Source organism: Drosophila willistoni (assembly GCF_018902025.1).
Source record: "Drosophila willistoni isolate 14030-0811.24 chromosome 2R unlocalized genomic scaffold, UCI_dwil_1.1 Seg200, whole genome shotgun sequence".
In the NCBI taxonomy this organism is placed as follows: domain Eukaryota; kingdom Metazoa; phylum Arthropoda; class Insecta; order Diptera; family Drosophilidae; genus Drosophila; species Drosophila willistoni.
This window is the reverse complement of record NW_025814051.1, coordinates 2,264,894-2,286,745: the sequence shown is the minus strand read 5'-3', so window position 1 is coordinate 2,286,745 and position 21,852 is coordinate 2,264,894. Positions and strand designations below refer to the sequence as shown.

Sequence of the window (21,852 nt, the reverse complement as noted above, 5' to 3'; positions counted from 1 at the left end):
AGTTTCATTTTTGCAAAAAACATATATGTAAAGAGATAAAAGTAGTTTAGATAGGATTAATTAAAATCAGCTTATTTCTCAGTTATAGGTTCTCTCTGCATTTACATATGTTGAAACTGAATTGAACGACAGTAACTTCAAAACTTTTAGATTTATATTTGACTAATTATAAAATCTAAGGATATCTCTCTATCTCATTTCATCGCTATCTCTGCTTGACTGACTTCTGGCTAATTTTACAATACCATCTACTAACATATAAGTTACATACCTATATACATGTATATATTTTTATTTTTCCCATATGAAATAGACCAAACTCTGGTTGAATTTGAAGATTACAGAATTCTTTGGTTAGATTACGACCTGTTTGAAATTTAAATCAAACCATTTAAATACCCTTTTTATATGTGATACAACAACCCGTGTATTAGGTCGTGACTTAGTTTGTTAAGGGGGAAGCTCTTACACTAATTTTTTATAGCGCCTAAGGGTATGCACAACTTTTTGTGGGTATTGTAGGCTTTGCCAATCATTTTTCGCTTCACTTTGTTGCAATTCCCAACTAGTTTTGGCGTTGATGAGACCGTTTGAATATTGCAATTCAGGAGTTTTTTTAGCGAAGTCTGCTGATGATAAAACTTGGAGGTTCTTGAAAGGAAGTTATTTTTGTATCGCCTTTGAAATAATGTAACAGTAAAATCGAAAAAAAACCCTAAAGAATTATTTGAGTGCAGATAAATTTTAACTTTTCAGTGTAGTTTAATTGAACTTTAAAATTAAACTAAAGTGTATCTTAAAAAAAAAAAAAACAACAAATATAAGAATAAGTCACAATTCCTAGAGAATAATATCTATATGCATAACATTAAGCCTGACATTTTAAAAACAAAACAAACAAAAAAAAAATGTCCTATTTTTTTTTCTTTTGACATCTTTTGTTTGTAAGTTAACAAGTGCCGGAAACTTTTGAACCAAACAAAATAATGGCCCAGACATTGCCATTTGGCCATGGAACACTTCAGCGAGCAGTGGAGCATTTTGGAGCATTTGCAGCAATTGTCAGGCCAATTATGTACCGCAATTATGTCATATGAGCACATAAAAGAGGATAGAAATGGCCGCATATATACATACATATAAAATATATATTTAAAGGGATGTATGTATATCCTTTACGGCAACGACGATGCCGACCCTTTTGGTCATAAAACCTCTTAGCTGAGGGATTTAAAAGCTATAGCAAAAAGCCGAAACGAATTCATAGAGAAGCGAGATGCGTTTAGAGCCCAAACCGAAGAGATAAAACGAAAGCCCAGAGAGCAAAATGAACGCACAAAATGTGATAGAGAAGATGATGAGAAGTCTGCAGCCCGAAAGTTATCAGCTTGTTAATTGCTTAACTTTTTCACTTCAACTTTTTTTTTCCCCTCAGACAAACACAAACCCGAGACTGTGAGGCAAAGAAGACCCTACAGATAAAAACATTCAAAAAAAAACCAAAAAAAATGAAGCGGCATAAAAGAAGCAACAGAAAGGCCATGCAAATATGCTGAGTCTTCGAATGAAGGAGGACACAGAGTTTTAGAAGAGTTGGTAGCGAAGTTGAAGGTTGCTAGTGAAGCTGGCGATGGCCATGGTGGTGGCCATAAAGTGCTCGCAGTTTTATTCTTCTGCGTTTGCCCTTTCAAATATTCTTTCTTTTTTTTATTTTTTGGAATGACAAATGACCCAGAAAGGCGACTTGCAATGAGCCAGATCTGTTCCTGCAACTTTGACCCTTTCCCATTTTTGGCCTCTGACATTTTTGCTTATCGCTCGTTTAATGTCATAACACAGCCCCAGAGTCCAAATAGCAAAACGAAAGAAGAACAAAAAAAAGTGAGAAAAAACATAGATAACCTAACTAATTTGAATGCCCTATTTTAGAAGTTCATACACTCTTTTGTTTTTCTATTTCATTAATTAATAGAAAATTCGATTTAAATACGACTGAAAAATTGGTTTTATTTGCTTTTAGGTTGTACTACTATTTTTTTCAAGGACATTTTGTCCTTTTAGTGCTAGAACAATGAAGAGGGGTAATTAATTTTAATGTAGACTTCAACAACAGTTTCTTTTTGAATAAATTCTAAACGAAAGTTTTTTAGTAAATTTAAAATTGCAATCTAAAATCATAATTAACTCATTTTAAAACCATTTCTTTCAGTTTCTCACCAATTACTTCTAAAAAAAAAAGGTTAGCTACTTCTAAACAAAAAATAAAAGACAAAAAAATGATTAACAATCGATACGATCAATATTTTTCTTTGTCACAACAAAATGCATATACCCTTTGGCAAGGATATCAAAACATAAAAAGAGGAAGTTAGCAAAAACTTTTCTCTGTCCTTCTCGTTCTCTCTAATCTTGACAGCCGCCTAACCTCTGGTAATTAGGGTCGTCTGGTAAGTACACCAAAAGAAATTACAAATATGAAAAAAAAGAATAAAAATAGAGTATAAGAGAAAAAATGATTAAAAATCAATAGAAGAAAAAACAACAAGAAAAAAACTATACTCTCATTACTCATATGGACGTGAAGGTGAAGCGAATTCTAACCGAAAAATTTCTCACCCACTTCTACTGTGTTCCGCTTGTGGCCAGGTAGATCCTGGCATCCATAAAAAGCCCATTAAAACCATTTAAAACTTCCAGTCTAATCTGAAGGAAAACGAAAAACCAAAAAAAAAGGCAAAGCTTTGGGCAAAGTTACTCAATGTTTTATGACTTTGGGCCCGTTGGCTTTTACTTAATTTTATTGGCCCCTGCAAATTGATTAAAAGATCAATGATTATATGCCTGTTTAATGGTTCATTGCATTTAATTTAATTTGATTTTTCTTTCATTTTAGTTGCACCTTGTGATTTTACAAGACTTAATGTTAAAGAAAGGAAAACTCACACTTTAAATTGTATAAATATTATATTTAAAACATTGCATATTTTGCCAGTGAAATCTTAAGCAGTACTAAATGATTATCTCTAATTGGGTCAGAGCTTTAGACAAACTAGTTGCTGGAATGATTCGGAGCTTTGTTTCTTGATTGCGCGAATCAAAAGAGGCACAATTATCAAACTTATGTTGTAACTTTAAGCGCATTTCTTTTAGATTGACAAGAAAGATAAGGTAAAATGTTAACAGACAAAATAAGTTGAGTAAGTCCAAATCAGTTAAAAGAAATTTTGTTTTGGAAAGTAAAGCCCAAAAATTCTATTTCAAAAAGTTTATGAAAGATTTGGCTCAGTGTTCTATTAATGGATTTGAGCATTGAGCAAAGGTAAATTTAAACAAATTGTATAGACAAACCAAGGCGTCAGTTTAAAACCCAGAAATCACCAGTGGTGCATATTATTTTTTGTATAAAAAATCTTTCACAAAGAATATTATATTTGTTATAAAAAGTCTTCCACAAATTGTAATCCTCCTCTCCTACCCCAGATATATTAATGTTTTCGAATGAGTTAAAAAACTATTCTTTGGAGACGGCCTTAAGCTGTGCTTAAACACGATTTCAGCAAGTGTTTTATGATCAATTTATGCATCTGTATCCGCTCGCTAATGTGCCAAACGAGTCATTTTTCGATTCATTATCGTCGTCTTACTTAGCTCTCTTTTAAAAGTTTTAAAACGATTTACGAGCTAAGCATGCGATGGGAAGTTTTACAAACAAATCTTACTCTCTCTTTCTTCGCAAGTATTTAATAAGAAAAGTGATCAAAGAAAAGCTTGCATTGTTCCCGATAAAAAAAAATTGCAGTATTCCCTAGGAATTTAAAGGTTACGAAACATCTATTACATTATACCAGCATTCGGTATAATTCCCATTACAAGGTTAAGTGCCGATGTTTACAACTAAGATTACGTTTAAAATGTATTTGTTATTATATGTATATTTGAAACATTTGATATACTTAGTGCATAGTATACATACCTAAGGCGGCGAGACGACTCACTCCATTCATTTTTGTACAAAACTTGGTTTCATGAAATCTAAAAAAAAAATCCAATTGTACACTAAACTGTATTTTGCTTATGAACGGCACAAGGCTTTGCTTTGCAAACTTTTGAGCAAAATGATTATCAGTTGAGCTTGGGTTTTTTGTATTCATTATCAAAGAACTAAAGCAAAAAAAAAAAGAATATAATTTGTGAGCCATGAAAACTTTTATTTATATACAGAGACTCGACTTGCAAATGCCGATAACATAAAGCATGTTTCGGTCGCAAATCTTGTCAGTCTCTTGCGGAATATTCTCTGAAATGGTCGTATTACAATTTATATTCGGCGTACTCTTTGTCGTGGCATTTTCCGGCCAAGTTATCTCAGGTAAGATAATGCACATGCCGTATGTGTAATGGACAACTATAATAAATGTTTAAATATTTTACAGACTTTTGCACTACATACGATAATAAATTGGGTTTTTGTATTAATGCAAAAGAATGCCCAATCACACTTAAGATTCTAAAAAAAAAACCTCCTTCGGCGGAAGAAAGAGAATTATATATGAGAATGTTATGCCGCCCGGCAAGTCGAAAGTATGTATGCTGCGAAGTTGAATTTGAGGATCTATACCAACAAAATAGACCTGATCAGTGTGGAAACTTCGGGACGGATAAATCTGTTAACGGCCGAGCCGTTAAAGAACACTCGAGACCCTGGTTAGCATTGCTTATGCAAAACTCTTCAAAGGGCATCGAGTTTGGTTGTGGCGGCTCACTCATTACCAAGAGTAAGAAACGATCAGCTCATAGTTATTTTTATCTAATTAATATCTTGGATTTGTATGTATGTAGGATTTGTGCTGACGGCTGCTCATTGTGTTGTTGATAGGACTCCGTAAGTACATGCCTTTACAGTTTATCTACGAGAAACCATTTCCAATTGAACCATCATTACAGGATTCAGGTGCGTTTAGGAATGCATGATTTATTTAACAATACTTGCGACAACAATGTTATGGCCAATTGTCCAGAAAACTTTGGAATACAGCAAATCATACCCCACGAACATTATAGTGCTACTCGTCGCATAAATGATATAGCTTTATTAAAGCTATCTACGGATGTCCAATTCAAGTGTAAGCCTTATTTTTAACAAACACATAAAGTAAGCATATGAATCTTTGTAAATTATTTTTTTCCTGTAGTTCACATTAATGTCATCTGTTTGCCCACTTCACATGAACTAATGCAAAGTGCAGAAAATCGATCATATTATAAAGCAGCTGGTTGGGGCTTAACTGAGTATGGCAATTATTCCAATGTTCCAGTAGAGACCATGGTAACTCGCAGAAATTGCGAATTGAATTCAATAAATGACAACACGAAGATTTGTGCCGGCGGCCATATAAATGATACTTGTAATGGTGATTCAGGTAGTCCTCTTATGATGCCAGCGATTTACTATAAAGCACAGCGTTTTGTACAGTTCGGAATCGTTAGTTATGGAGCAAATCTATGCGCATCAGGCACACCAGCAACTTATACAAATATTGTTGCATTTTTACCATGGATCAGTGATACAATTAAGAAGTTCAATAATTCAACTGCACAATGAATGAAAGTCCAATAGTTTGGCATGAAGTAACATAAATGTTTTTATATGTACAATTTTTCGAACAGTATGTTTTGTATGTTTTCGAAAACTCTTTGTTTAATTTTAATAATAAGCAAAGATGTTTGACTCATTTTTACTTAATGCGGGTCTTTAAAAATTAATGCATTAATTTAAAACAAAAGTTCTTATTAAAAATATTGTACAATATTAACATAATTTTACTTCAAAAGTGTCATTTATTGTAAGTGGAAAAAAAATTTGCACAAATTCTAAAATCATAAAAAAAGCTAAATATAACGTTTACATAATGAAAACTTAATCTAGCAGATTTCAATTCCTTTTAGGATATTTAATATTAAAAGGTCACGTTCCATCACCAAATCAAAAATGTTTGCAAAAAAATCTGCAGAAGGCAAAAAAATTAAAAAAATTTATATATTATATTTTTACACTATTGATCGTCATTTTTCGACACATATGTACCTATCATATGAAAATCATATGAAAATCATATTTACTTAACAAATTTAACAGTCTATTGAATAAACAAGATGAATGTATTAAAAAATCTAAAATTTTGAGTCAGAGCGGACAAACGGTTTATCTAAAAAGTCTAATGTTTGGATCAAAGTCACTGTTTTCCACCGATCGTTCCTATGGGAGCTATGTGATATAGTCATCCAATCTTAATCAAATTTGGCACAGTTGTTCATAGGTGTAATATAACCAATATTAAATTTCACGACAATAGCTCAGAAAACAACATTGAGTTATTGACTAAAGTGAATGAGTTTGCGGTTTGTATGGGAGCTATATAATTTAGTAATCCGAAGCGGCTGAATTTGAGATATACAAATTTTACAGTATATACAAGCCAGACAAATGGGCCGACATGGATATTTGAATTCGTATCGTCGTGCTGATCAAAAATATATATACTTTATATGGTCGAAAGTGAGTCCTTCAATGCGTAGCATGCTTCTGACCAAATTTAATATACACTTTTTGCAAGGGTATAAAAATTATTGTATTATCTTCTGGAATTTTGTATAGTAATATATACATATGTACATATATGTATTTATAATAATTTGTAAGAAAACTGTTAGAGGCTTACTAAATATATATAAAATATTGAAAAACTAAGAAACATAACCGGAAGATTTAATGTTCTTTCAAAAGAGAAATTCTCGAGAGTTCTATGCCTTATCAGTAAAATATTTAACCCATAATTGACAGTTCAAGAAACAAATCAGTTTTACTGCCACGTTAATCAAAATTTAACATATGATTTGTTCACAAGAATTATACAGATTAAAGGTTAAAGATGCCAAAAAATCAGAATTTTTCGTTTTTCGGGGAATCGTTTCAAGTCAAGAAATGTGTATTGTAATCAGAAGCGATTTCTTCGAGTTTCTTCTTAGTGCATTTAAAATTACTTGGGTAATATTAAATTCATGTTTCTAATTCTAATAACTAAACAATATCGACAATATCTGAATTTTAATTTCTCTAGTTGTTAGCAGACAAAAAATATTGATTTTTTGAAACACCATTTAATAGACCATTCAAGTAAATTAACCTACTGAGACTGCAATAAGTTGAAGCTATGCTAGTTTAAATTTTTTATAGACAAACTCACAAAACAAAAAAGAAACACATAGAAAATGTGACAAAAATAAAATGAACTCAGTCATAAATTTGCTTTTACGCTAAGATGACTACATAAAGCGACAAATACGCAAAGCATAATGCCTCACAAAAAAAAAGGAGTATCAGAGTTATGTATTTTTGGTGGGAAGAAGAAGTGAAGAAAAGAGTGCAGTCAAGCCAGCCAGCCAGGATAAAGGAACCATGGTAGTGCAGCAGAGGGACAGCAACCAATGTTGTTGTGTTTTGTGTGTGTCTGGCATTGTTGGGAGTCATAGTCGTTTCATATCCTGAAGATTCTTGAGGAAAAGGCAAGGTGCAGGAGGAGCATATCGGAGTAGATTGTCGCCGGTTGCCAGACGACTCTGATTTATATGCATAGAGAGACAGAGACAGGAGAAAACGCGCTGCGAGACGTATTTTTTCTTTCGATTTTGCATTGCATACTTTTTGGGTGAACGCGTCGTCGTCGTTATATGATGATGGCGGATGGCGGAAAGCGTTTCGATTCCAGATCTTCACCATTTGTACTTTTTTTTTAATTTTTTTTTTTTTTCTTTTACTTTGAACACAAATATTGAACGTTTACATTACTCTGCGAAAAAAAATCGTGCTTCCTCTCACTCTGTCACCCGCTTTGTACGCATGAAAGCATTGCAAGTCAGCAACGTGAACGAAGAAAAATTGCCAAAACGACGAGCAAAGCAAATCGAAAATGGCAAACAACAAGAAAAGAAGAGCAGACACCAGGCAAAAGATAACAGAAAGAGAAAAAAAATTATTCTATATTTAGGCACCGTCAAGAAGATACCCAGCATTGTCTAAGTGCTCAAGTGAACTTTATTTGTCGAAAAGGAAAATAGCGAACGAAACACCAATAATGTATAGATAAATCTAATGTATAGATAATAAGGAAACAAAAACCAACAATAGGAAACGTTATCAATTTCGCAATGAATACTTTTTTAACCTATAGCATACTTTAAGGAGGAAAATTGACCCCTTTTGACAGTTCTAGATCCACCTCTACCATATAAAAAAGCACGACGATTGTCTGCATTTTCAAAAAAAAAACAAACAAAATAGTTTCAGATATAAAAAATCAATTCAAACCTTTGACCATCTTAGCAAAAATTGTATCATAGGCATTCTTGCTCAAAAGTATTTTTACAAAAACTTCTGACCAATTTATTCCTGCAACTTTGGTCTAAATTGATTGTACTCCTTCACTCCTTTCACCTTTGCTCCTTGATATTTGGTATTAAATTTCCGAAATTCGATTACTTATTTCATTTTTGTAGATGTATTTATGAATTTGTAATACTCTTTATGACCAAGTAGTAATAATGGTCTAATATTCCCTTTTTGTTAACTGTAACTGATGGGTATCCAAAGAACAAAAACAAAATTCTGGTAAGCAAAAGGGATATGCTTAAAAAGGAAAACGAAAGCAAGGAGAACAAGGACGACGCAGCTTACAAGCGCATTTCGATTATTGTTGATGTAATCATAATTTTTCATTTCCAAAGTAAACGATACCCAGCCACGCCCCCATACCACATCCAAGTCAAAACACACACACACACACACATCCCAAAGACCATGGCCCACGCCCCTTTTTCATGCATTCATGAAGCATATAAAGAATCAACGAGAATTAAACGATACGAAACTTTTCATTTATTTACGCGAAAGGCGCGTTTAAAATTGTGTGTTCACTCCCAAACAAAAGAGAGAGAGATGGTCCATGACCATGACATGCCAATGCGGTGGAGCAGACCAAAGCTTTCGGGCTCTGGGCAGAGATTTTCAGAGAACCGTCTGCGGTTTATGTTGGGTTTGGTTTTGCCCCACCCAACCATCCAACTCACTGGCATACATATGCCTAGCAGTCAGCCTGCAGTCTCTTGTCTTGCATCATTAATTACAATTTGGAGCCCGATATGAAGGAGGAAATGGTCTACGCCTTACATAACCAATTCTGGGCATATCGGATAGCCTCCTCGTTCTCATCATGGGAGCCTTCTGGAGCCTGCGCTGACATTTTAATTGCACTGCATGACTCCATGTAATTCGCTTAATTAATCAACATTTTGCGTGGCGCTTATCACCATGAGTAAAAAAAAAAATAAAACAAGAAAAACTGCTTTAACAGATTGAAATCAAAGAAAAGCGAAAGGGAAATGCAAAATATGTTTAAATGTAATTCTTACTGGTATTCAACTAGCTAAATTCATGCAAAGATAATAGAAATAAAATTGAAAAAAAAATATAAAGTAGCAAATTGCTATCAAGAACAATAAAGAAAAGCAAAGAAAACAGATATGAATAAATTAAATAATTAGCAATATAATAAAATAGGTTGTGGGAAACAATTTAAATACTCTAAAATATAGATTTTTATCTATACGAAGAATTATATTAGCATTCCTGATTTAATCTATAACCTATATGTACCTATAAACCGTAAATATCGAAATGTGTATGCTGATTTCTGCATAATATACATATGCCATCTCCTTTTCCATGCACAGAAATCATACTTTGATTTTGTCTTGTTCGGGTTTGGTTTATATTTAATTCTTTGTTATGACGATTGTTGGCTTGATTGCATGTCGTAATCGTAGATCCATATTTCGTCCTCAGTTATGATCCATTCCATGAATATCGATTAAAAAGTAGCACCAATTTTCGTTTTCTTGAAATGGAAAGAGCTGCGACGTCTTTTAAATGGTCCACCAAAATCAAACAAACAAAATCAAAGATTGCTCGAAACCTTTATCCTTTGATGAAATTTAATAATTTTAAGATTATAAGCAACTTTTACAACAGAATTTTTTATTATTAAAGTATAGGATATAGTTATAAATTATCAACCTAACTATATTTTACAAGCACTGGCAACTAAGGCCTTCGGCTTAGACGAAAACTACATCCATACACTAGCCTGGGATTCGAACCCGGATCCTCGTTGTTCAGTTGACTAAATGACTGGGCCACTTAGACAAATCATCTACCGAGGACTGCACAGAATTTTTTATTTCTTAGTATAGTTTAGAAGTTATTGTAAGAGAGAGCTTCATAGGTACGACATTTGGCACTAGAATAGCCAGCACCACGCTTGAACAAGTTGAGAATTATACATTGAATTTTTAAGAAATATGTATATAAAAACTAACAAAGACCTAACAATGGCATATTATTTAAAAAGCTAAATCTTTGAGACTTACACTATTCTGAAGAAACCGTTTCTGCATGTTAGTTTTTAATATCCAATTTGTTTTAAGCACTGATAGTTAAGGCTAGATTAATTATTTATTTACTCCAGAATATATATTTAAAGAAGTGTTTCTCCTAACATAGAACTATGACGGCCTTAAAGTGTCTAGCGATCATCTTAGTCAGGCTGGGACATTTTACTTTTAAATTCTTAAAGTTACTAAATAACAACACATATGCGCAAACCATTTCCGATTAGATACGCTAATTTATTGTTTTGACTTCATGGCATATCTCTAATACCCTATAATGACATAAATTACCTTTGTTACCACATCAGCTGAGCCATAAAATCTGCACACAAAACCTTTGTTGGATGGTGGCTAAAACGATAATTGTGCAGTAATTGAAACCATCAAAGCTTTAGCTAATGCTATTTGTGTAGGAGAATGAGGGGCTAAAACATTTGGTGTAAGTAGGTTGAACAGATACCCAGATGTAGGGCAATTACAAGCACATACACACAAACACACACACACACATATGAACGGAGGAAAAGCGATAATATTAATGCATATGGGCATAAGCTGGTCAGCAGTTGGATGGCTTTTCTCTTCGGTTATCGCAAATGCGGCGAATATTATCTGCGATAATGAGAAAACTAATTGTGAGCTATGCAAATGTACCTCTACGACAGGTGGGTATGTGTGTGTGTGTGTGTGGGTGTGTTTGGAGTATTTACCAACATTAGGACAGTATGCGAATGCAATTAGATTTGATAGTTTATCAGGCAGACTGACTAATTTGAATAAACGGAAATTAGAACTAAAGGAAAAACTATTAAAGTGCGGCAAATTGAAAAATCAACAAAGTAAACAAAAAAAAAACAAAACCATTAAAATGAAAAATCGACGTATTTATTACGGCACCGATGTGAATATGTTTTACTGTTTAACTGGGGAAGCAAATCATTAAAAAACAGCTTTACCCTTTTATTCTATGAATGATATTTGGATTGTCCATGCCAATAATTTCTTGAGTAACTAACTACTTGAACTCTTTATTTGAAATTTGTGGAAAACTTAAAAGGGATATTACGAATATTTAACATTTTCATTTTATAAATTGTTCAAAAGTTGATGTAATTTTTGGTCAACAGACCTAAACGATATACAGCTCTACAGACTTACTGGTTAACGGTCGAAAAACATATTCGTATTCGGGAATAAGTTTATATAAGTTCATAATTATCTAAGTATATATACATATCTTACGTTTAGATCAGGTATAGTCGGCATTAGATTATATTGTGTATATTACATACAGAAGACTTAACGTCAGCTTCAAGAGCCAATTTAATCCCTATATATAAGGAGTTCTCTGATCAAGTTAATTGTAGCGATTCTTCTATTCTTCTACACATTAACCCAGCATATTTGATTAAAATCGCACTAAAATTAGCTAAATTATGCATATAAACAGCTGATGTTTTAGGTGCTGATTTGTCTTAAGTATACGTTGAATAAAGATTTTCACACTACTTTTCCTGAAAAAAAAACTGAACACTGATTCGCACTTATTACATACTAAAGGACAACTACATATTTAGGTTTGTTAAGGTTTTTGATTATTAAAAAAAAATCCGAAAAAATACTTTTAGAAAAATTTGTTCAACAATTTTAAGTTTATATAATTATATTTGTTGACAACTTCGTGAAGAATAACTAAAGTAAGTACTTACAATATCTACTTTTGAAAAGCATATAGACAGATAACTTTATGGACAGAGACAAGTTTTTTCCATGTTTTACTGAAATTTGTCTTCTCGAGTGTTAAAATCTTCTAAAATTGCTATCCGAAAGACTTAGAAATTGTTTTGATAGTTTTTCAATTCAAAATATGGCTATTTTTTATTCTTCTGGCTTTTTTTAAAATTAATAGAAAACTGTTTTGATAACTTTATTATTAACTACAGATAATATTATATATAATTCCATGCATTTAAATCGATGTATGCGGTCTTTGGAAGTCTCAGAACCAGTCCCAGCCAAAAATGGCCGCTGTTTTCCGCTTATATGAATAAGACAGCCATCACGACTTTTTGGGCATGATTTCGCTGTCATTGGAAAATAGCCAGAGGAGACAAGAAATGGCTAATGACATGGCTACTCAGCCTCCGTTCGACAACTCCATTCCACTTATGTATATATATATATACGTACATAGTACACATTCTTCTTCTCTTCCAGAAAACTTTAAGCCTAAAGCGTAAATGAGAGCTGTCTCCTCAATTTGCAATTCCAAAATATTTTGTTGTTCTTGTTGCTGCTACTACTCTGATTGCTATTGCTGTTTCACCTGTCTTCTACCTGCTGCTTGTGGCATTAACTGAGGCGTTGAATATGAAAATTAATTCAACAAAATTCACCAGGCTGCATTTGACATTCAACTGACAGCATATTGTGGCAATTTCATCACATTATAAACAATTCATTGGCAATTTTCGATTGATGTAATTATCGTTGTATGTATCTGCATATATTTAGCAATTGTTGCACTAAGATCCAATGAATATTTTAAAACAATCAGATAGGCAAAATATTTCAAGATTTATAAACAAATTAATTGTCCAGTTAGTTAGCTAATTGGAATGCTATCATTAAAACTATAGAAATGTAGTGTAAATGTGGTAAATTTTTTTAAATTTTGAATGCAGAATGAAACTAAATTTGGCGCAATGAGGAAAAGTTGTTAAGCGAAAAGGTCAACCAAGGATTTAAAAAAGTACTCAAAATATTGCAGTTTTTTGTTATACATACATATATTAACTAAAAGGATTAAAATTGTACAACTTTATGTAGAAATAGAGTGAATTAATCATCAATCATGGGAAAGTGTTATAAGTTCAATAAGTGTTCTATAGTAATTGGGTGTGCTGATCACGGCTCCGTACTTAGTTTTTGTTCATCATGTCAGTTTTTCGATAAAAATGTGTTTATATTATCCAAAGTGACCGCATTTATAAACGTTATTATTTTAACCTCTTAATATATTAGGTATAATTTAATAACAATTTACAAAATATCAATGAGGCATTTCAAATATATAATGCATAATATCTCAAACTTTGGATATAGTTCGAAAATGAGTAAAATTTGAACTATATACATTCAAAGAATTATTTGTTTTTTAATTTTAAAGAATTATTGCAATGTCGTACATCCAACCAGTTGTTTAAAAGTAATTTTTCAAGCCACAGCTTTTTTTCTTAAACATAATATTCTAAAATCGATGAAAAATATACAAAACTAATTCTTTAACTTTCTGTAGTATACTTTTAAGTACCTATTTTTCATCCACAGATCCCTCGATTTTTCAAAATCGAATGAATTCAGATTTATAATTTCCATGCCCGAATTAGAAAGGGGTTGTTTTAAAAATAAAGTGAACAAAAATCATGTCGGCCTGTGCAATCGTATGCGAATTGGTTTTGCCTATATCATTTAATGGATTAAAGTATTGACCACCTTTAGAGTTCTTCTATCTTATGAGAAATCCGTCGTTTAAATTATTTTTTTGTATCTCTAAGAAATCTTTTTATAATCTTTGTTCGTATTCTTAGATTAAATGTAGTTATAAAATGATAACTACAATTGTCTATGTCAAAAGCTACATGTGGCTCATAGGCAGAAGGTCGACACTGCGGCTGCGCATGAAGATGCTTATTTATAACTCCATCATGAAGCCCATGTGGACATATGGGATTCCAATCTGGGGTACAGCCAGCCGCAAAAATTGTGATCTCATTCAGACCTTCCAGAACAAGGCTCATCTGGAGCGTCTCGACAGGCACCCCAACCAGCTGGCCATAAATCTTCTAGACAACAGCACTAACACCCGCCGCCTAAGAAGACTCTATCCATTGGACCTACCAGCCCGCGAGGAGTGATCAGCTCACTGGCTCTCACCCTAAATACCCTAACCTTAACGATGATTTTGCCTAAACATTATAGTCTGTTATATTTGTTGTAAAATTCAATTCCCTAAGTCACTGTCACGCCCCATAATTTACTTATTGTCCACAAATCGGACAGATTGTAAATAGAAGATCCCCGTTAAAAAAAAAAAAAAAAAAAAAAAAAATTGTCTATGTAACTGTATTTGTAAAGGGAAAGAAAAATTTTAAAAGATTATGATTCTATTTTTAAAGAATGACATTTCTGAAGTATGCAAATTTATTTGCAGATTCCTGTATATTAAAAATTAATTTTAAAAATAAAAATCGAAGGCTCATAATAAATTTAACTATTTAGATTACTCGCAAAATATTACAATTTATTTGTATTTAATGTAAACAGACAAAAAAATTTCCAGAAAATTAAGACAATTTGTTCTTATTTTTAAACTTTTATTAAATTTAGTTGGTTTATTTTTTATTATTTTGCCATTATGTCTTAGGAAAACATTAGGAGACTTAGGTCAAAAATATTTGCAAATTGTAAATATTTCAAATTTTGTTTTATGATTGGCAAGGCAGTTTAAAAAAGTGTGTAATGATATTTTAAAAAGGCTTCTATAAACTAGCATTATCTTCGAACAGTGTACCAAACTTTATATGTTAATTTGTCATTTTATACATTAAAAGAATTTATTAATTTTAACTGATTGTCATGTGCTTAAAAATATTTTAAAGAAGCCTAAGTATAAACCTAAAAAGTGGTAAAAAGTCAAAACAAAATCCAAAATTCTTGGATAATTTGCAGACTTCTATATATAAGATTAAATACATTCAGCTTTAACACTCAGGCAAATGATGTTTACATTATTGATATTGGCCAACTGGTAGAAAAAATGTACACAATCTAATGAAAAAAAAAAAAGGAAAACTCTATACAATCTAATGAAGAAAGAAAACTTCAGGCTTAGCCACAGTCACGAAAGTGCTAAAATGCTAGACGAAACCACAATTTTGATTAGAACATGGCACACAGAGCATAGGAGAATGGAATGAACTAAATTCTATAGAGCACAATCTGCTCTTACAGAGTTTTTGTTGGCTCTATTGTTAGTTATCCTTGCAGCTTGCATTGCATTTAATTGCCATGGAACTGGAGATGATATCGACCTACTTCTTTAAAAGAAACCTTCTATATGTAGTTGCTGGCCCCTATGACCCATCTTAATTGTGGGGGTTAGCAACTGTTTTTTCTTGTCTCTGATGTTGCTGCTCCTGCTGCTGGTGGTGCCTCTTATCTTGCCATGTCCTTTTCTTGCACAGCAACAGCTAAACTGTTTGCTTTGTCTCTCTCTCTCTCTCTCTTTCTCTCTCTCTCTTTCTCTCTCTCTCTCTCTTTCTCTTTGTGTAAGTAACTATCTTTTGGTATTGTCTAGCCACAGCAGCCGCAAAGTGGACAGCTGTATTTATAACGGTGACAGCTGTTGTAACGCTGACAGCTCATTACATAACCTCAGATGGCCTGTTTTTGGAGTATGGGGCATCAAAGAGACAGGAATTTGCAGTTCAATTACCTCACTAATATGAAATGTCGATTCTCATCACAGCGGCAGCCTCAAGCCTACCTACTACTACTTCCTTTCCCTTCTCCTTCTCCATTTGCGCCATATCCAACATCTAGTCATGGGGTTCTCTGGCCATGGCATGCCTCCAACTTGAATTCCTTAATTATTTTGACAGTCGGCTATGTTGACAAGCAGAGCAATCAAATGAAAGCACTTCCAAAGCAGATAGTCGAAAATCTAAGTATACTAATAATACTTATTTCCTAAATCTTTATCTCTTTATTCTTTATCTTGTCAGAGTTTTTTTTGATTTCTAATTCTAAGGTTTGATTTTTTGTAATTTCTAAATACTTTCTAGCTGGCGCTATTATCACTTAGAATGTTAACCATTAGTTTATCTAGTTTAAACCATATTTAAGATTTTATAATTTAAATGAATAATAGAAATTTTATCAAATTTTTTATAATTAAAACCTTTGTTACTCATTTTGGCCAGTTTAAAATGTCTTAAAACTTTCCAATCATTGTTTTCTAACTTTAGGATGTCTTTTTCAGGAATTTTTTGTCTTTTTCCTGTTGTCATTCGTTGATTACTTTTACTTCTAGTTATTTTAGGTATTTATTAGTTAGTTATTCTCATTCCTTATGACAATGTGCACATACCCTTTATAAGTCAGAATGAGAATGTACTCAAGAAGTCCTGTTGCGGCCACATGAAACTTGAATGAGATACACCCTCTGCCTCTTTGTCTTCCATTCTTTCTCTTGTTACCCCTCTCTGTTTCTATGTCTATATATATGAGCATAGTTTGTCTTCATGTCCGTATGTTACTGTAATTTGTGTGGCAGCCACAGCTATTTTGGCAAACCACTGATTATGTCATCTGAAATAGACATGTCAAATTTGCTGAAGGCACGTAAATAGCTACATACACATACATATGTATGTACATATAAACATTCTTTCTTAGACATGGACATTTGCTTATATACACATATATTTATTGAGATGGAATATCATTGAAAAGCTAAAAGTAGGACACAGTTTCATCCTGATCTGCAATTTTCTTCCAGGAAATGAATTATTTGTTGCAGAATGTTTTGTCAAATAACCTTTTATTTATTTTAAATCGTATAACTTTATCCTATATATATCATATAAATTTTACTTTAAAATAAACATTCTTACATACATCATTACACCATAAGTCATTATACCAAATATTGGATATAGTTTTCACTCACAAACACATCTTAAGCGGGACATTGTTAATGCTCATAAAGGCATAGCCAAAAAATTTAACTTGCAGTTTGCCCTAATTTGATAAGAAACACAATTATTTTATTCATAAGGCAAATGATTCATATATTTCTTATCAAGTTGTTCCTTAAATACCACAATTGGCCCTATTTTTATACCCTTGCAAAAAGGGTAATTAATTTTGGTCAGAAGTGTGCAACGCATAGAATGAAGCATCTCCGACCATATAAAGTATATATATTCTTGATCAGCACGACGAGACGAGTTCAAATAGCCATGTCCGTCCGTCCGTCCGTCTGGATCAACGCAAACTCCTCCTAGACCGTAAGAGCTACAGAGCTGAAATTTTGCATGTAGGCTTGTATATACTGCAGGCGTTGTATATCTCGGATTCAGCCGGATCGGATCACTATATCATATAGCTCCCATACAAATGACAAAGTCACGAACAGTGACTTTTCTTAATAACTTCAGTATTTTCTGAGCTATTATCGTGAAATTTAATATTGGTGAGTTAATTACAAATATAAACGACTATGCGAAGTTTGATCAAGATCGGGTGACTATATCATATAGCTCCCATAGGAACGATCTTTCGAAAACAGTGACTTTTGTCAATAACTTCGTTACTTTTGACGCAATTGTCATAAAAATTTATATTTCTCAGTTTAGCATATCTATTAATGACTGTGCCAAATTTGATTAAGATCGGGCGACTATACCATATAGCTCCCATAGGAACAATCGGTGGTGAACAGTGACTTTGATCAATAACTTCGTTATTTTCTAAGCCGTTCTTTCGCAAGCATTAGACCTTTTACACAAAAAACTCGCAAGGGTATACAAACTTTGACGGGGTCAAAGTTAGCCCCGGCCCTCTGGTTTGGCATAAAATTTATGGAATATTATTAGATTTTAACATGTGTTATCCGCAAAAGAACATAGAACATATTCGTATTTCGTATTACAAAACTTAAAGACGTAAAATAAACAAAAAGTGCTCTTCAAAAAAAAAAAAAAAAATTCAACATTTTAGATTTTAGATTCAACAATATACATAGATTTTCTTAAATTCGGTTGCGTTTTTTTATCTGGTATCTGTAGTAAGTAATGAAAAAATTCGGTTATTCTTGTAGACCTTGTGTGACAATATTCCCCATAGATCTTCAATAGGCCCGGACTCCTCGCAGACCATTCCAAAATAGACTCGAGTTGCCGAGTTGCTAAATTTTCAGTCTGATTTAACCTTTAGGTAAACCTACAAAACCTATACAATCCCTTCTATAAAACTTTATTGCCGTCTTATTTGCGAGTAATCTGCTCTGACTACTTTTCCCTTCTCCTCATTACACTGGGCAAAGGCCTCTTTATCAGCCCAGATCTCATAACATCCTAGAAGCTTTTATAAACATAATAAACTGTATAGATAAAAGGAATCAATTACTTTATTATCGGCAAAGAGTGGCATCGATTTGGTCAAGATTTGGCAATTGTTCCCGCAATTTGGCCCTATAACGTTTATCTTTCGCCAATGGATTTTCCTCCAAATATATTGTCCTTAGATTTGTGTTTTCTTTCAATTTTGTTAGACATGACCAGTTTTCAATTGAATTGCCATTCAACCATAATTCATTCAGTTTTTCCTGATTCTCCAAATTATTGATATCAGTGAGAAAATTCTTGGCCAAATCCAATGTATCCAAATTAATAAGTTTTTCTAAATTTTCAATAACTACAATACCATTCTCCGATAGATAAAGCTCTGTTAATTTCGTTAGATTTTCAAGATTCTCAATTTTTCTTATGCGATTCGCTTGCAAACTTAGCACTTCCAGATTGATCAATTTCTCAAGATTTTCAATTTTGCGTATTTTATTTTTACCCAAATACAAATAACGTAGCCCGATCAATATGTCCAAGTTTTTAATCGTTCGCAATTGATTATCACCCAATTCGAGTAATACCAAATTAGTTAATGTTTCAATATTTTGTATTTCTTTTATACGATTCGCACATAGAAATAATCTTTCCAATTTTATTAATAACATCAGATTTTCAATTGTTGTTAAACGATTGAAACTTATATCCAATTGTTCCAAATTCACAAGTTTATCAAGATTTTCAATTTTTGTTATTTGATTATCGCAGAGTTCCAATTCGATGAGAGAATGAAGGGTATCAAGATTCTCAATTTTCTTTATTAAATTCCAACGCAGATATAAACGTTTCAAATTTTTCATATTCTCCAAATCCTCAATCCTTTCGACACGACCATGATTTAAATCCAAACTAGAGGCATTCGGATCAAATTCTATGAGATTTGAGGATTTTATTATCATGAGACCCGAATCATTATTATCGAACGATGAGACCACATTGCGTATTAATTCACATTTCCGTTGTTGAGAATTGTTGCCAGCTGATAAATTCATTACATTAATAAATAACAAATAATTTTGTAGAGTTAACAAAAAAATAATTTTGAAAGTTTGAAATATTTTTCAATGTCTTGTATAGTATGAAACGACTACGTTATCGTATCGTTGTATAGGATTTTATTGCATATTTTCTTTTTTATTAATTTTACTTTTTAATTAATTATTTACTTTTTTATTATATTTTTGCTTATTAGTATTGTTGAAATTTTGTTAAAACATAGAAGTTAATGTGGCAAGATATAGAATGCTAAAAATCCATTCTTTTTTTTTTTTTGTACTCTTGTTACTAGATCTAGTCGAGAGTCTTAGGTCTGTTTGAAAAGTTTCTATAATATTTATTTAAATGGATTAATTTTGGTTCAATTTCTTAACATTTTTACAGAGAAGACTTTTAAATGTATTACTTCAAACCTTTGGGCACAATTTGTGGTAGGAGAATATATATTTCTGTACTATATTTCTAAAGTTAATGCAATGTAACAAAAAAAAAAAAAAATAAACCCTGATTTTGGGGTTTTTACATATCATGTACTTTAAAAAAATTAAATTTTTTGTTTTAAAATACACTTTTTAATCAAAATTGTACAGTGCCGCTCAACTGAATAGGTTTGACTTCTTTTTCAGACTTAGAACATTATATCTTCATAACGAGCACTCAAATTTAAACCAAATAAATTTTGTTAAGTAAAACGATCAATTATTTATAGAATACAAACGGTTTTCTTTCTTTTCGGTTTAGTTTTTACTTTTTTTTTTTATATTTATTATATGTATACTGGGCTTAATAATATACTCGCAAAATTTATTTCTATGCATTAAACCGAATTTACTAATCCCACTAATAGTTATAAAATATCAGTTAACAACTAAATAATTTTATGACTTTATAAGCATACAAATTCTGCAGATAAACTGATAAACTTTTGCCCGTGTTTTGGTATATAAAGTTTGTAGATGGAGTAAAAATTAAACAGTGTGACTAAAATGTTTCGTCCAATCGCATTTCTCAGCCTGCTGGTCATTTCCGCGACCTTTGAAATTAGGCCAATTGTCAAAGATGGTAATGCCAATTGATAAATTGTTAGATTTTACAGAAACTCATTATAAAATTTGCAGGTCTGCCGGGATTTACGGATATTACGACAGCGCCTTTCATCAAAATTGGAGAAGGTTATTATTACATTGAGACGGAGTTGCAGAGGAACTGGTTTGATGCCTATGAAACATGCCGTCTAATTGGCTCAGAGCTAATAACAATTGATACAATGGAGGAATGGGATTTGGTTAATCAGTATCTCCAGAGGTATGAAAATAGAAAATCAGCCCTACTGGACCTCTGGAACGGATTTGGCCAATGAAGGAAAACATGTTTGGTTCTCAAATGGTGTTAGCATTACTCTGGAAGATATTTGGTATCCAGGTGAACCCTCTCATAGTGGAGGCGTTGAGCATTGTGATGAACTGTCGTTTACTTACGATGGTTCTCCGACTGGTCTAAATGACAGAGATTGCTCACACACCGCACGATATATCTGTGAGGCACCTCAGCCCAAAACGGCAGCATTTGTAGTGTGGTGAAGCATTATTTAAATTTAGCATTGAATGTTTGTATTTAAGTTTTGAAAAATTTGAACAATAAACTACCAAAGTCTATATCTTAAGAAACCCATGTTATCCTTTAAATATAAATCAGAGGATTGTGGCAAATTTGGTGACCCTTATAGGTTTTATTTGTTACTTTCCCCTTTACTAACACGCGTCAAAGCATTATGTGATTATTATGTGCGTAAGTTAATTACTTAGTTTAGCGATAGTCGCGTTAGAGACAGAATTATCTTTATAGCTAAAGTCAATAGAATTAGTTGAGAGTTATATGATATAGTCATTTGATCTCGAAATGAAATTTGACATAGTTTTTAAAAAGCTATATTAAACGGGCAAATAAGCCAAAAATAACGATGTTTATATCGTTTCTAAGGGAGCTATAAAATACAGTCGCCAGATCTTGATGAAATTTGACACAGTTGTTAATACGTACATATATTAAACTAACAAATATTAATATTTATATTGTTTTTATGACAATAGCTTTGGAGATAACCAAATTATTGACAAAAGTAATTGTTGATGCTTTAATCGTTTCTTTGGGAGATTCATGACAC

The 21,852-nt window shown here is 32.4% G+C and overlaps 3 protein-coding genes across 3 annotated transcripts; 2 read left to right on the top strand and 1 right to left on the bottom strand.

Annotated features, from left to right (window-relative positions):
• The first annotated feature begins 4,303 nt into the window (after positions 1-4,303).
• LOC26529853 (serine protease grass) lies at positions 4,304-5,743 on the top strand. The gene is made up of 5 exons (XM_023175467.2): positions 4,304-4,369; positions 4,434-4,775; positions 4,840-4,882; positions 4,945-5,123; positions 5,193-5,743. The coding sequence occupies exons 2-5, from the start codon at positions 4,550-4,552 to the stop codon at positions 5,600-5,602; spliced, it is 858 nt and encodes a 285-aa protein (XP_023031235.1). The 5' UTR covers positions 4,304-4,369; positions 4,434-4,549; the 3' UTR covers positions 5,603-5,743.
• Positions 5,744-18,679: 12,936 nt separating this feature from the next.
• On the bottom strand, positions 18,680-19,741 carry LOC6641612 (protein phosphatase 1 regulatory subunit 7-like). Its single transcript, XM_047010994.1, has one exon. It carries the CDS (start codon positions 19,682-19,684, stop codon positions 18,701-18,703), a length of 984 nt encoding a protein of 327 aa, XP_046866950.1. The 5' UTR covers positions 19,685-19,741; the 3' UTR covers positions 18,680-18,700.
• Positions 19,742-20,439: 698 nt separating this feature from the next.
• On the top strand, positions 20,440-21,048 carry LOC124460390 (C-type lectin 37Da-like). Its single transcript, XM_047011032.1, has 2 exons — positions 20,440-20,750; positions 20,807-21,048. The coding sequence occupies exons 1-2, from the start codon at positions 20,675-20,677 to the stop codon at positions 21,046-21,048; spliced, it is 318 nt and encodes a 105-aa protein (XP_046866988.1). The 5' UTR covers positions 20,440-20,674.
• Positions 21,049-21,852: the final 804 nt, after the last annotated feature.